Source organism: Coloeus monedula, assembly GCF_965178545.1.
Source record: "Coloeus monedula genome assembly, chromosome: 8".
NCBI classification, from domain to species: Eukaryota; Metazoa; Chordata; class Aves; order Passeriformes; family Corvidae; genus Coloeus; species Coloeus monedula.
The window spans coordinates 37,378,747-37,393,301 of NC_138788.1; the positions used below are offsets into that span (position 1 = coordinate 37,378,747).

Here is a 14,555-nt window from a genome sequence, read left to right on the forward strand (position 1 = left end):
AAGGGACTGGAAATCAAAAGTTCAGTGGTTGAAATGATACTTGAAGTCACAAAGACCCCACTCTGGCCAGCAGAAGGGTTAGAGATTTGAATAAGATGTTCACAGTTCTGAGGGCAGAGGGAACACTGGTCAGAAGCACCTTTTTTACCTCATTTATAAACAGGAATACATGACACTTAATCAAGTTCCAATGCAGCCAAGTCTGAAAGAGCACAGAGAAACTTTCCTTTATAGTGCAAACACACAACTTGTGGATCCACTGCCAAAGCCCAAGATGGTAGGATTTAAGAAAGTCTGGATATTTTACATTCCCCATTCAAGCCTGTTATAATGCAAAGTAAAATCATATTAAAGATAATCAATTTTCATGCTCCAGGCAATAAGGAGATCACCTTGGGAGAGGAGGCAGAGAAGATTAATATGTATTTTGGGGAGGTTTCCACTTCTAATAAAGTTTCAGGAACAGGCTACTTTTCTGACAAGGATACCAGGACAGAGAGAATACTCCAGCCAGTTTAGAATAACTGTTTCTAGGCTATCCCATGCAGTACAGAGCTTGTGATTTTTTTTTATTTAGAGCTGAGATCAACCTCCCGTAAGCCCCTGCCTTGGTATGGACACGCAGTGGCAGCACCTTTTAATTGACCATTAATCCAAGCTTCCTTAGAACCAGGGAAAAGATTCATTTTCTTGACAGTAAACGTCAGCTGCTCCAGTACAACTATTTTCAACTGTATTGGGGAACCTTCTGCACCTTGGACCATATTTTATATTTATTTTGTATTTCTTTTAGAAACAGATTTAACACACAGACACTATCTCAATGCTGTTAATTCTATATTTATTTACATATTTTCCCTATGAAAAAAGGATTACCAGAATTCTGCAATGACTTTTAAAATATTGTTCCAATCCTTCCCTCGTGGTTTCCTCCATTTTGTGATAGTTTCTGAATCATATAGAAAAACTCATAAAATTTTTGCTGATGGAACTCAGATGGAGACTGTGAAAGATTCTCCAGCTTGAAAATTAGTGGTTTTGTGCTGCAAACTTTACTGGCACTTCGTATCCTGTTCTTCTGAGTTTTATTACCTCAAATAAACCTCACTGTAAGTTCACTTTCCTCTGGCATTTCACTCTTTATCTCCTCCATGTCTCCTTCTAGGAACTGTATTTACCAAATGCTTCTCCTTCAGCTCCAATTCCCTGGCTTTTACCCATAATTTTGCAAATCCCAGAATCATGGAATGGTTTGGGTGGGAAGGGACCCCAAAGCCCACCCAGTGCCACCCCTGCCATGGCAGGGACACCTTCCACTGTCCCAGGCTGCTCCCAGCCCCAATGTCCAGCCTGGCCTTGGGCACTGCCAGGGATCCAGGGGCAGCCCCAGCTGCTCTGGGCACCCTGTGCCAGGGCCTGCCCACCCTCCCAGGGAACAATTCCTTCCCCAGTTTCCCATCTAAATCTCCCCACTTTCAGTTTAAAGCCATTCCCTGTGTCCTGTCCCTCCATCCCCTGTCCCCAGTCTGTCTTCAGCTCTCCTGAAGCCTCTTTAGGCACTGGAAGGGGCTCTAAGGTCTCCCTGGAGCCTTCTCTTCTCCCCATGAACACCCCCAGCTGTGTCAGCGCGCACAGATCGCTGCTTTGGGATGGATTTTTACAGAACTCCGCGTTTCTCCCACGCGTGTGACGCGGCCGAGCCGCGCTGGCCGGGCAGCCCCAGGCGGGCTCCATCGGCGGCGATTCGCCCCCTCCGCTCCGGCCACACGAGCGGGGAGCAGCAGCAGCAGCCAGGCCCCTCCAGGATCCCTCCCGGAGCTCCCTGCACCTGCCCGGCTCTGCCTCTTCCCCTTCCCCCGCCCGGCTGCGGCTTCCGGGCGGCCCCGGCCCCGCCCCGGCAGCGCGGCCTGTGCGGAGCGGCCACGGCCATCGGCGGGCGCGGGCAGGTGCGCAGGGACCCAGAGCTCCAGGGACAGCCAGAGACCGCAGGCACCAACAGGGAGAGCCAGGGAGATGCAGGGAGCTGCCCGGAGGGTGGGCAGGCGGGCATGGCCGCGGGGCGAGCGGTCCCAGCTGGGGATGCTGAGCCCCCGCGCCCGGAGCGCGCAGGGCCCGGCGAGCGCAAACCCAGCGGGTCTGGGGCTGCGGGGAGCGCGGCCTCCGAAAAACGCGCTGGTTCTCCTTGGAGTGCTGCTGGGGGGGATGGAGGGCAGCGGCCTGGGGTCACGGCAGGTTTCCACTGTGTTCCCCCAACCATAATTGCGCCGGGAAGGGCCGGAGTTCCCTCGCTGGGACATTCCCGGACGGTGCGGGCGGTGCTGTGCCCCGTGCGCGGCTGCGGGGGCAGCGGTGCGGGGCTGGGCGGGTGGCGGTGCTGCTGCATGAGCTCCGGGCAGATTAGAACGAAACTGCCCCAAAATAATTGCCCAGAAGCTTGCCCAGAGTGGCTATGGAGTCTCCGTGGCTGGGAATATTCCAGAAGTATCTGAGCACCGCCCAGTGCCATGTGCTCGGGGATGGCGCTGCTGGAGCAGGGGGTGGGACTCCATGACCCGCTCTGGTCCCTCCCAGCCTGACCCACTCTGTAATACATAGCAAATTAATATTAAGGTTGAAATATCCTCTTACCACTGATATGAAAGCTAAGCTCTGCAGGTGTTTTAAAATAGTTACAATGATGTAACTGCATGCAGCTTTTAAAGCGCGGTAAATGTAAAGAACTACTTAATTTATTTGCTCCTCCCAAATAAACCTTATTTTTGGTAGTGTGTATCTTATTTTTTGCAGGGTGGAGCTCTTATTGAATGGTGAGGTCCAGTCTCTGCAGTGTTTCACTTTGCAAAATCTCAATTTTATATGCTGGGGCATTATACTGAGGCTGTGACAGTCATTTCTCAACTACCTTTTGTGTCCAGGCTTGTGCTCGCCCTGCACGAGGGTCATCTTCTGGAGGGGTCTGTTGAAATGACAGCTCCCTTGTAAACCTGCTGGAGGTTTTGGCTTCCAAGCACTGCCTGTCTCCCTGATGCACTGGGGACTAAAATTGGGGATGTGGGCTTATTCTTTCTGGGGCAAAACCCACCCCTTCAGTGTGGGAAGCTTCTAAAAACATCATTTTCTTGTGAATGTTGTCAGTCTGTGGCATAATTTCTGCTAGTGAAAGTTTTGTTTGCTTTGTTTTCAAACAGAAATGTTCCGAATATGGACAGTTCCACCAAAAGCATCAAGTTTTAGCAGGAAAAAGATGTGGCTGTGTGAGCTTGTGAGGTGGCTTTAGCAATTCCTGTCTGCATTCTGGCCCATGACAAGTTAATTACACCAATTACTCCAGCAACTGAACAGAAGCCCTATAGGAAACTGTTGTAGTTAGAGTGCAACTTGTGTTACCGTGGCTACTTTACCTCTTGATAAGTCTCTAATTAACTTGTCACCACCGTTTAATGCTTCACGTATGTAGAGGATCAGTTAATGGCATCACTGAGGGGATCAGAGCCTGGAGGAGAAGCTCCTGCCCTTTGGGAGGGTTCCTGGGGTTGCCCTGCATGGCTGAGTTAAGGACTTGTGCAGGAAAAGCAGGAAGTTTTTTTATGGGAAGGTGGAAAGGCTGCACCTGAGCAGTTCTGGTTAAACTGGCTGGTGGCAGGGGAAACACCTAGGAGAAGCAGTGATGCCGAAAATGCAAAGGCGAATGTGTCAAGGTCATGGATGGCTCTTTTTGTAGTGGCTTTTTTCCTATACAATAAGGGTTTTGGAGAAGTGAGAGCAGCTGATGCATGTGAATTAACCCTCAGGGTGCTGGCTGGTCTGGCAGTGCATAATTCCCTGTCAGCTTTGTCCTCCACCTCTGGTGATGTCCTCACCTTTTGGTGGCTGCAAGGTGGTTTCAGCAGGGTGGTTGTTCGGGTGTTGGTGCTGTAAGAGCTTCATGGGAACAAATGGGAGGTCCAGGTGTGTTGGGCTGTTTAAAATTAAACAGCAGCCTCCAGAGCAGTCAGCTGCTCTGCCTGGGACACCGCTGACCTAAATGACACTTAATTTCTGAAATAAAAAGCCTTTCTGCTTGTGAGTTGTTAACATCTCTCATTTCATCGTTCACAGAGCAGCATCAGAGAATGGTTTGGGCTGGAAGGGACCCTAAAGACCATCCACTTCCACGGGCAGGGACACTTCCCACTGTGCCAGGCTGCTCCCAGCCCCAATGTCCAGCCTGGCCTTGGGCACTGCCAGGGATCCAGGGGCAGCCCCAGCTGCTCTGGGCACCCTGTGCCAGGGCCTGCCCACCCTCCCAGGGAACAATTCCTTCCCAGCATGATGATGATGGGCAGGTGGTTGAGCCTTTTGAGCAGGGGCTCTGTTCCCACGTCAAATTCTGAGCGTGTGAAACTTCTAAATCCATGGTGAAGGCTTTAATATTCCCTCTAATACTTCAGAGATTTCCTGCATCAGGATGCTCCCTGTGCTGGAGCAGACAGCAGGTGCCTCTCTGTGCCCTGCCCATTCCCAGAAGTTGTCGGGGAAGCTGGAGACACATCCCAGCCGTGGCATAACTCGGAGGAGCCAGCACTTGTTAACTCTATTTGTTTTTATTATGGACATCGATCTGCCAGTCGCAATAATGCATTTATGGACATTTTTCTGCAAGCGCAGCGCTGGTGGCAGTTTTTACTGACAACTTGAGTCATCTGGACAGGAGTTGAAAATACGTTTATTTTATTGACGGATTGTGCAATTCTCTCGTTTACCCAGTGTTCATAAGGTATCTGGGCTGGTGAGGAGAATGTAACTAGTGGGAAAATGGAGGATAAAGTTTTAATTTCGGGAGGTTTGGAATCTTTTCGGTAGTGACAGGTTTCAGCATGTGTTTGGGGTGGGTTTGGGAGCTTTAACTTCATTAATGCTGTAGTTGAAAAGTGAAAGGCTTGGTGTCCTTACAGCAGAATTCCACACCTGAATTTCCTCCCTCTGCTGATAGCTGGGAATGTTGCTGCTTGGCAGTGGTGCTAATTTATCTGAGGGTGTTATGGGTAAAATCTTCCTAATGGAAGAAAAACCTGTATTAAATTGAGTCACCTGTATTTCTGACATTATCACCCAGCACAGGTGTGCTTGGGCCAGCATGAGTTAAACACACAGCTGGAGGAACAACCAAACCATAAAACCAATCCTGTGCTGAAGCACCTTTCATAAATGCAAAATGCAGTTTTAAAACTGAGCTGCGTGTGGTCCAGGCAACTGCTTGAAATGTATTTGAAGGCCAGTAAAGCTTGTGTGGGTTTGGATTCTAATGAAGTTGGGTAATTGGAAAAGTTGTCTGGAATATGTCGCTATTTTGATGTTTTTTAGTAATCCTGTTTTGAGTTGTTTCCCTGTTTACTGCTTTGTATGAGCAGAGCTAAAGTGCCAAGTCCTGATAGCTCTCAGGACTATCTGCTGTCAGTTTGTCCTGGGCCAGATTAAATGATACAGATAATTTCAGGTATCTTTTCAAGTCACTTGTAAACCTTGGACATGCAGCTGAGGTTCTGAAGGTGATTAATAACACCTGAACAAATCACCTTTAATTGCCAAGAAGAAGAGGGGAGTTCATTAAAACAAAGGTTCTGACTTCTTCTCTGCTTTTGGAGTGGAACAGGAGTTGAATATTAAAATAGCAGCATTGACCAGTGACCTGGAGTCTTGAGCAGCTTGGTAGTGGGCAATAAATAATAATTTGTGTTTTGATCTGATGGAGGCAAATAATAATTTGAGTTTTGATCTGATGGAGGCATTTTAGCTTTTCATTTTTATACAAATGCCCCTTTTTAGTGCAGATGGATGCAATCAGTATTTTAATACATATATTAGCACAGCCCACTGGAGTCAGAGTTGTTTTTGTTGTGTGGATCCTGCCATCTCCATGCTCCACCTGCAGATTTAGGTCCCTCCAGGTAACCCTGCATTAGCAGATAGCAAGAATTAGTGCTGTCTTGTCAATGCTGCTGCTGCATAATCATCAGCAGCAATACTGAAATTATCGGAGTGCTTTAGATCAGTCAGCACAAGGCAAACAGCGCTCTTATCTTGGCTTGTTTGTACATTCAAGTGTGCAGAAGGTCTGTTGATTAGTTACACTTTTTAATAAACACCTAAAGTATACTTAAGGCCCTGTTAAAAGATTAATTTTTCTGTTTCACATAATAAAACCAGCAGATGCATGTTCAGCATCTGGCAGTACATGGGCAGCACCAGCCTGCCTTGGCAGCCGTGGGCTGCTGCTGGGGACAGGACACCTCTGCTGTCACTTGTGTCCTGGAGAAACAATTCCCACAACTTCATATTCCCTTCGCTGTGCTCTGCTGGGTTTAAGGATGAGCAGATGTGACGCAGTGGGAAGGGTGGGGGCAAAAGGGAAATCCCTTGCACAGTCTCCTGTTGACACCAGGAATACTTCTGGTTCTTGGCTGACTTCATGAAATACGAAGATTTCTGGTTGATGGAATTTAACAACCACACTTGTTGGTTTGGGGTTTTTTGGTGGGGTTTTTTTTTCTGGGATGTAAAGGAATTAATTGGTTTTGAATCCGGCTTAGTCAGCCTGGATCATCGTTTCCTTTTAACTTTGAGGTTTAGACAGTGGGATAGAAGTAAAGTCTGGGTCTATGGCCAGGGTTGTGCTTTAGGAAGGTGAAACTGAGGTCCAACAAGGCAAAGTGCTTCATCTGAAACAAACTTTTAAAATAAATCATAGAATCCCAGAATGATTCAGGTTGGAAGGGACCTTAGAGAACATCTGCTCCCACACCTTCCATTAGATCAGGCTGTGCCAAGCCCCAGTGTCCAGCCTGGCCTTGGGCACTGCCAGGGATCCAGGGGCAGCCCCAGCTGCTCTGGGCACCCTGTGCCAGGGCCTGCCCACCTTCCCAGGGAAGTAAAAAATGGTTGTTTTATTATTTTTTTAGAACATACCAATTGTACTATTTTCACTGATTGCATGAGTTTAATGTACTTTATTTTATATTACTGCTAATGCACCTGGCCCTGGATTTAAATGCTTTTCAGTTGCCTTTTTGTGCCATTATATTTGATTCCATAGCGAGACTTTCTAAGAATATGATTAACCCTCTGGGTCATCTTATAATGTAATTATTAATGATGGATTCTGTTTATCCTTGGGATCAATATGAGAAGCAAAAATGGCTTGGCATATATTTGGGGTTGATTTCTTACATTCAGTAAACATGATCTGGTGACAAGCCCGGTATTGGTTTATTACTCGGAACGTGTTTGATGAATCTGAAGTGTGTAATTAGTTTTATATAATGATGGTGATATGTGGGGTTTTTTACATGACTTATGTTAATATGGCCAATAGTGTTAACATCTCCTGCCACTAATAGTTAGGGTGGGGATGTATAGTAATTGATCTTCCTGGGAGTGCTGTAATGTAAAAACAATTCCGGCTGTTTGAAGTATATTTTACATGTGTGCATTGGGCCTTTGGGATGTTATACTGAAAAACCCAATTGTACAGTTACCATGGGAACCCAATTAGAATAGATTGCTGGATTTTTTTTTTTTCCCAGGCTTTCATCTTGACCAAAAATCTAATGTACTTTAAATGTTTTCGTATGGAATTTTGTTCGTGTAGTCACTTGGTGTAATGGCTGGTTTTTAATTTTGGTGCTGAACCAGAGTGTTCTGTTGAAGATCCCATGGACTTATCCTTCAAGGAGAATCTTCCTTTAGTGTTTAAAAGTTGATGAACTGAGAAAAAATACTTTTTATTAATCTGAGTTCTTAGTGCCATCACATGCACTCATCAGGCTGCAGTCCTGTGGGAAAAGAGGCAGGGAAGTATCTCAAAGCCCAAGGACTTCTGTTCTAGATCACCAGCAGAACTTGGCTCGAAAATTTCCTGCCCTTCAAGGATCTGTTTTTGATGTCACCTCTGACTTTTCTTTATGGTTTTGGTCTGTTGACATACCCAGAGGTTTGGGATGCTCACAGGGTGGGATGGGATGTATTTGCTTCCTGCACTGCACAGCTCCTGGGTGGGAGCAGAGGTTGTGGGGAACTTAGGAGCATCTTGCTGGAATGGCCTAGGTGGGCTGAGGCAGGAGAGATGGAGGTGGACATCCCTGGTCCTTCTCAGGCAGCTCTGACCTGGTGATGATGTTGACAGATTACTCTTTTTTTTTTTCTGTACTACTCATTAATCCCTTCAGTTCATCCCACTCTGCAAGTAGGGGAGGGGATTTTCCATTTTGGTGAAGCAATTGCTGGCATGAAGGTTTCAGTTCTTTGAGGTTTGATTCTGGTGTCTCAGCCATGGAAATGGTGTCACTGAATTTGGTCAGTGTGTGTCGTTCCAAAGAGGTTTTGGCTTCTTGCCTTCGAAGTCAGCCTTAGGAGAGCCCTTCAGCTCCATGTGAAGTATTGACCTCCTCCAAAAAGACAGTCTTTGCAAGGTTGAGGTGCTTTTTGGAGTGATGGTTTGGACTTTCCAAGGGCTTGGAAAATTTGGGTTTCCTCAATCTGGCTTCAGGTCGTAGGTCTTTTAACCACCATGGCTTGGACATTACTGGCTTTGCCCAGGTTCTTGTCAGCCAAGGAAAGCCTTGTTGGGTGAGCAGATGGAGCTCAACCAGGGTTTGAAATGAGCTTCTGGATAAATCTGATTACTGAGGCAGAAATTCCAGCTTTACCCTTCAGGAAGATCTAAAAAAACCTGAGCGTTGCTGGGTGCTTTGAAAGACACACTCGGAACTGATGATAGAAATAAATTGCCATTTTATTTTTAGCTCTATGGCAGATATTTTAAGTAGTGCTATTAGATTGCTCATCTGCCTGACCTGCATTTAAAAATGCAGTGAGTTCTCTTTGCAATGCCTGCCTTGTTGCTACAGTTAAAATACTAATTACTCCTCTTAATTTTAAACAGTTTAAATAAGGAAGATGCAGTATTAAGAGTAAATGTTGCTGTTTGCTTTGAAGTGGTTGGGAAGTGGCCGTGTGTTCTGTCAGTGCCTTGGACTTCGTGTTGGAGAAGTCTTGGAGAGCCTGGCATGTTCATGGAATTTCATTTTTAAGAGATTTGCCATTCCTGAAGTGGATACAGTTATCCCTGCCCATGCTGGAGGGAGTTCCCTGATGGAAGAGGAGCAGTTCCCGTTGAGGCTGGCTGTGAGGCAGGGTTCTGAAGCTGAGCTTTGGCACATAATCTCCCTGATTTTAAAAAAATGCAGTGTTTATACCACGTCTTTCAAAGCCAGAGTGACCTTAGCTAAGTGGCACTGAAAAAAACCATGGGGGGGGGGAGCTAAATGCCAAAGAAGGAAGAAATATCCTTTGTTTCCAGGGGGAGAGCAGCAAGGAACCAGTTGTATTTCTTAATTATATAAATGATGTTAAAGGCTAGAATTATAATAATTGAAGCTAAAATGTTTTAGGTACGCAGTGGTGTGAAATCTGTGCTTTTAAACCCAGAATATATCACGATCACTTGCTTTAAAATCACTTTCATGCCTTAAAATGTGGCATTTCCTAAATTACAAAAGGCTCTTTATTTTACTCAGTCACTTAGAAGTACATGACAGCCTGTAAAAAATTATTCAATTAATACTTTTATCTTTTGAGGCATTCTTATTCCAAATATCAGAGTTGTGCAGTGCTTGTTGTGGAATACTCTTCAATGTGCCATCTGTTGATTTTTTTGTTTGACTCATGACGAGTGGGTGACTTAACATTAAAATTCAACATTGTTTGTAAAGAACCAGACTCCCTTTGGAAATTCTGTGTACTGAAACTTAGAGCTCATTTAAAAAACTGATACAGAGGTGGTTGTAGGAGAAGTAATATTCTGGATATTCAGCTCTCCCTGTGGAATTCAAATTTAATGAACTAACTGGGAATTTTTTTGTTTTTTTTCCTTCCAGGTGGAGCCTTTTCTTCCACGATGGCATCGAGGCTCATTCCAAAAGTAAGTTCCCAGTGCAGTCCCTTTGCATTGAGGTGTCCACTGGAAGTCCAGCATTACAAAAGAGTTCACGTAACATAGTTTGTTTTTTCCCCAGTGCCCAGCAGTCAGGATTAGGAATCCAGTTGACAAGATTGATGCTGCATTGTAAATCTCTGTAGCTCTGTCATGGTTGGTAACAGGCATCAGTGGACCTTTCCCCAGCACGTATCCATCTGCCACAGAGCATAAATAACAGGACAGAGCTACTCTCTCCGTTGTGTTGCTGTTTGCATTCCCTAATAATAAACACCTCCCTGAAAAACAGGCTTAATTTTGAGGCTTGATGTTTCAGGGATGTAAGTGTAGGTCAGTGACATTATAGTAAAACAAGGAAACCTGGATGTTTATCCAAATATTCAGACAGTTTATGCTGCTGAAAGAAGGGCATCAACACATTTTAGTCTATAGCTGTCTCCCTGAAATAGCTGAGGTGAACTTTGAAGACACAAACGCCTTTTTTTTGTGTGTAGAATATCTATTTTTGTAGCATTAGTGATGCTCCTCTAGGAAAACATTTCTGGTACAAGCACACCTGCATTCCTAACTATTCCTGTTGGCAACTTCTGTCCCTGCTCTAAATGTCTTAATAGTGGCATCTCTTGTGGTTTTAATCTGCTTTACATAATGTCATGTGGCTTAGGAAAGGAGTATTTTGCTGTTTTGTGTTGTTTACCTCTTTTCTACAGAAGCAAATCGGTTTTGTTTTTTAAAACGGAATGGTTGAGGAAGAAATTCAGGTAAATAAATTCTTGCTTCACTCGTTTCTTTTGAACAATCATCTCTTCAGTGATATCTATGCATCTTCCAGTTGCAAACATCTTTCAGCAGAGAAATACTTGGTAGGAAGAATCCCTGGTTCCCTCTCATTGCAGGCTAGGTGTGATATAGCAGGCAAGTGACATGAAACTAATAATTTATTATCTAACCTTTTCATTTCCCCAACTCTCACATGGAGTTGAAAGGTGCAGCTTGAGCTGTATGGGGAGTTTTTCCCTTTTGATATGTGGGAAGACAGAAGGTTTGAGGTAAAACAGCCCAACTCCGCTGTGGGGACCGAGCAGACACTTGCCTGTGCTCTGGGTGCCTGTTAAATATTCATGTGTTGATGTAGTTGGTGATTTTTGGGCTGGTTTTAGTGTGTGATCAGCTTGCACAGCCCCGTGTTGGGGTGACACCCAGCGTGTGCCTGGCCGTGGGCTTTGCAGGAATCAATTATCACCCGTGCAATGTGCTGAACAGTTTTTAAGCAGGTTGCTGAGAAATGGTTTGGGAAGCAGGCAGACGTGGGAATTTTCTGTAATCACTGTCTGCGCCTCCCGCTCCGTCCCTGATTTTGTTCCAGTGACCAGAGATGAGTTTGGCTCTGGCTGGAAGAGGCTGAAAGGTGGCTGGGCTCTGGGTGACCAAACCTCAGGGTATCTCCAGATTTAGGAATTTTGGGGAGGGGGGATTGGTGTTCTTAGGACAGTGTGGCAATTTCTGTATTTCGTTAGAGGATTCTAAATGCCATTGTGTTCCTCCCTGGATTAAATTTGAACTTGTAAGTAGATTCTTGTACTGACCCTGATGCTTTGCTCTGTTAATAGTGAAGCCCTTATCCCAAATCAGGCAGGGATGGATAACTGCAGGAAAATCCAGATGTGTGTGTACCAAGACTACACTCATGTATTTTTACACGAGTCTTTTCAGCACCTCTTCTGTGCACATTTATTTCCCTGTGTTTTGTGGTTTTAGGGAATTCCTAATACACATTTTGCTGCTCTGCTCACTTCAGAAATTTCAGTGAAGTTCTTTCCTCACACACAACTCAAGATTCCTGACTCTCCTTCAGCTTAAGGAGCACTATTAATGGTTTTGTTCATATTGCTTAGATTTATTTTGTTATTATTCTCCAGCTCCTACTCTTCAGGTAGAGCTATTTTGGTATTATAAAGAATGATGGATTATATAGGAAAGTTTCTTTTGAAGCACTCCTGATATTGTGCAATGCACTTGGGGGTCAGCTGCACTTGACTGATGCATGATTTATCCCATGTCCCTGCCACTTCCTGAGATAAAGCTGCTATTTTATCAAAAATGCCAGCAGGTGTGATTTAGAATTTATACCCCTCCTTTTTCAAATAATTGTTCTGATTACTTTCTGGCACGGCAATAAAATGATAAAGGTAATTGCACACAAATGTGAGATAGCACCAAAATACAATAAAATTAACCTGAATTAGCTTGACTTGTCGATGAGAAGTATTTATGAAATGTATTTTTGCAATAAGGGAGACTGATATTATAGCTGGAAGGTGAGTTATTGCCTTAATGTAATACTGTTTGAAATTTAAAAAAGAGACTGTTACAGTTGAGGGTGATTGTGCCTTTGAAATTAAGTTGAAGTGATTCTTATAATTGGCAGCAATAATGCATTGGGAAGGTAATATCTTTTATTGTGTTATGCCTAGTTGCATTATCTTTTATTTAGCTGGTCCTCACTCCAGCTCTGCAGAGAAGACAAGCAGGAGCAGATCAGGAATTTTGTGGATTTAGGTGATAAAAACTTGAAATGTTACCCAATATTAAAGTCATTCTTCTGCTGTGGTTTGTTTTTTTTTTTTTTTTTTCATTTTTAGCCCATTTTCAGTTCCCCTGACCCTGATACGAGGCTCATTTGATTAAAATTTCATCTGTTTTCCTTGTATTGGAGTAGTTCCCATGTATTTACATCCAAGCTGAGCCTGTAAGAGCTGAGCACTCCAGTCTCACTGTGTGTGTGCATTTATATCAGGTGATTTATAACTGCTGATTTGGGCAGTTAATTTTGTATTTCCCTGTGCCTCAAAGTACAACCTCTTATGGAAAAGTGTAAACACACTCTTATAGCAAGCACCTCGATGATTTTTAAGGAGTGGATCTTCAAATCCCAGGATCCCTGAGGTTGGAAAAGCCCTCCCAGCCCATCGAGTCCAAGCTGTGCCCCATCCCCAGCCCAGAGCCCTGAGTGCCACCTCCAGGAATTCCTTGGACACCTCCAGGGATGGGCACTCCAAACCTCCCTGGGCAGTTCCAAGGCCTGAGCTCCCTTTCCATGGGGAAATTCCTGCTGCTGCCCACCCTGAGCCTGCCCTGGCCCAGCCTGAGGCCGTTCCCTCTCCTCCTGTCCCTGTTCCCTGCCAGCAGAGCCCGACCCCCCCGGCTGCCCCCTCCTGTCAGGGACTTGTGCAGAGCCACAAGGTCCCCCCTGAGCCTCCTTTGCTCCAGCCTGAGCCCCTTTCCAGCTCCCTCAGCCACTCCTGGGGCTCCAGCCCCTCCCCAGCTCTGTTCCCTTCCCTGGACATGCTCCAGCCCCTCAGGGTCCTTCTTGTCCTGAGGAACCCAGAACTGGACACAGCACAGAGGGAATTAAAACCAAATACAGATGACCAGTTACATAGCTAATACCTTGAATTGAATTCCTGAAATGATGAATGCATCTGGAAGTTCAGACAACTGCACCATGACTTTCCCTTTGCATGGGATTTCATAGAATCGTGGAATGTCCTGACTTGAAAGGGACTTGTTAAAACTCAACCCAGTAGCAACAAGGTAGTTTTTTGGGGGGACCTTCTAATTTTTAAGAGACAAGACTTCTCATTTTTGATTCTTTAGTATATTTGTTTCTTTAATTGTTTGGAAGCACATTCCTTAATTATTTTTTAAAATATGTATTATGAGTATAAAAAATTCAGCGTTTCATTCCCTTTGACTGAACATTAAAACACTGAAGGACTCAGCAAAGTATAACATTGCTTTGTAGTGCTCCTAACTGAACCTTCTGATTTCCAGCTTCAAAAATGAGGAGCAGAGGGACTTAATCCCTGTGGCAGGTCCTTGATAGGATGAGAGGGACAGTGTGCTTCCACACCCCTTGGAAGTTGCACCAGGACACGTGGCTTTCGGGCTGGTTCCTGCTGGGGTTTGCAGGTACCCACTAATGGGGTGCACACACCTGTTGCCAGAATTGGATTATTCCAGGAATATCTGGCCCTGTCCTGTCCACTTGCCCTCCTCTTGGTGCTCCATTTCTTACCCAGTTTGACTCGAATTAATTATAATATCCCTTGGCAGCCCATAGTTTGAAGAGATGCCCTGAAGAACTCCGTGTCCTCACCATGAGCAGTAATTTTTACAACTAATTAACACCATTGTTTTTAATGTCATTCTACTTCTGTGCTGAGTGTAAATAGAAGCAGAGAATTGTTTGGGTTGGGAAACACCTCAAAGATCATCAAGTGTTAATCTTCATGCTATTGATAGAAAATAACATAAATATCCTATTGATATATATACATATGTGGTTTTTTATGGTATCCATGATTGAAGTGCCACGTGGCTGCTGTGCTTGCATCCCATTTAAATTTCCTGTGTAAGTAATAACTGGAGAAAGATGCAGGATGTGTTTACTTGTTTTTGGAGAAGTACTGGAGGAAATAATCCATCAGAATTCCTGTTTGAACAGCCCGCTGGGGTCTGGTGCTCAAGTACCTGCTGACACCGGCTCCAGTCCAGCCTTGGCATGAGCAGCAGATGGAGT

General features: G+C 44.9%; 1 protein-coding gene across 2 annotated transcripts in view; it reads left to right on the top strand.

Moving 5' to 3' along the window:
• The first annotated feature begins 1,887 nt into the window (after positions 1-1,887).
• The window catches only part of MGMT (O-6-methylguanine-DNA methyltransferase), a 138,035-nt gene continuing 125,367 nt past the window's right edge, over positions 1,888-14,555 (top strand). For both annotated transcript variants that reach the window (XM_082286585.1, XM_082286586.1), the window contains exons 1-2: positions 1,888-1,946; positions 9,915-9,958. In XM_082286585.1, the coding sequence (XP_082142711.1) occupies positions 9,935-9,958 (24 nt within the window). In that variant the 5' untranslated portion in view covers positions 1,888-1,946; positions 9,915-9,934. The remainder of the gene's footprint in view (positions 1,947-9,914; positions 9,959-14,555) is intronic.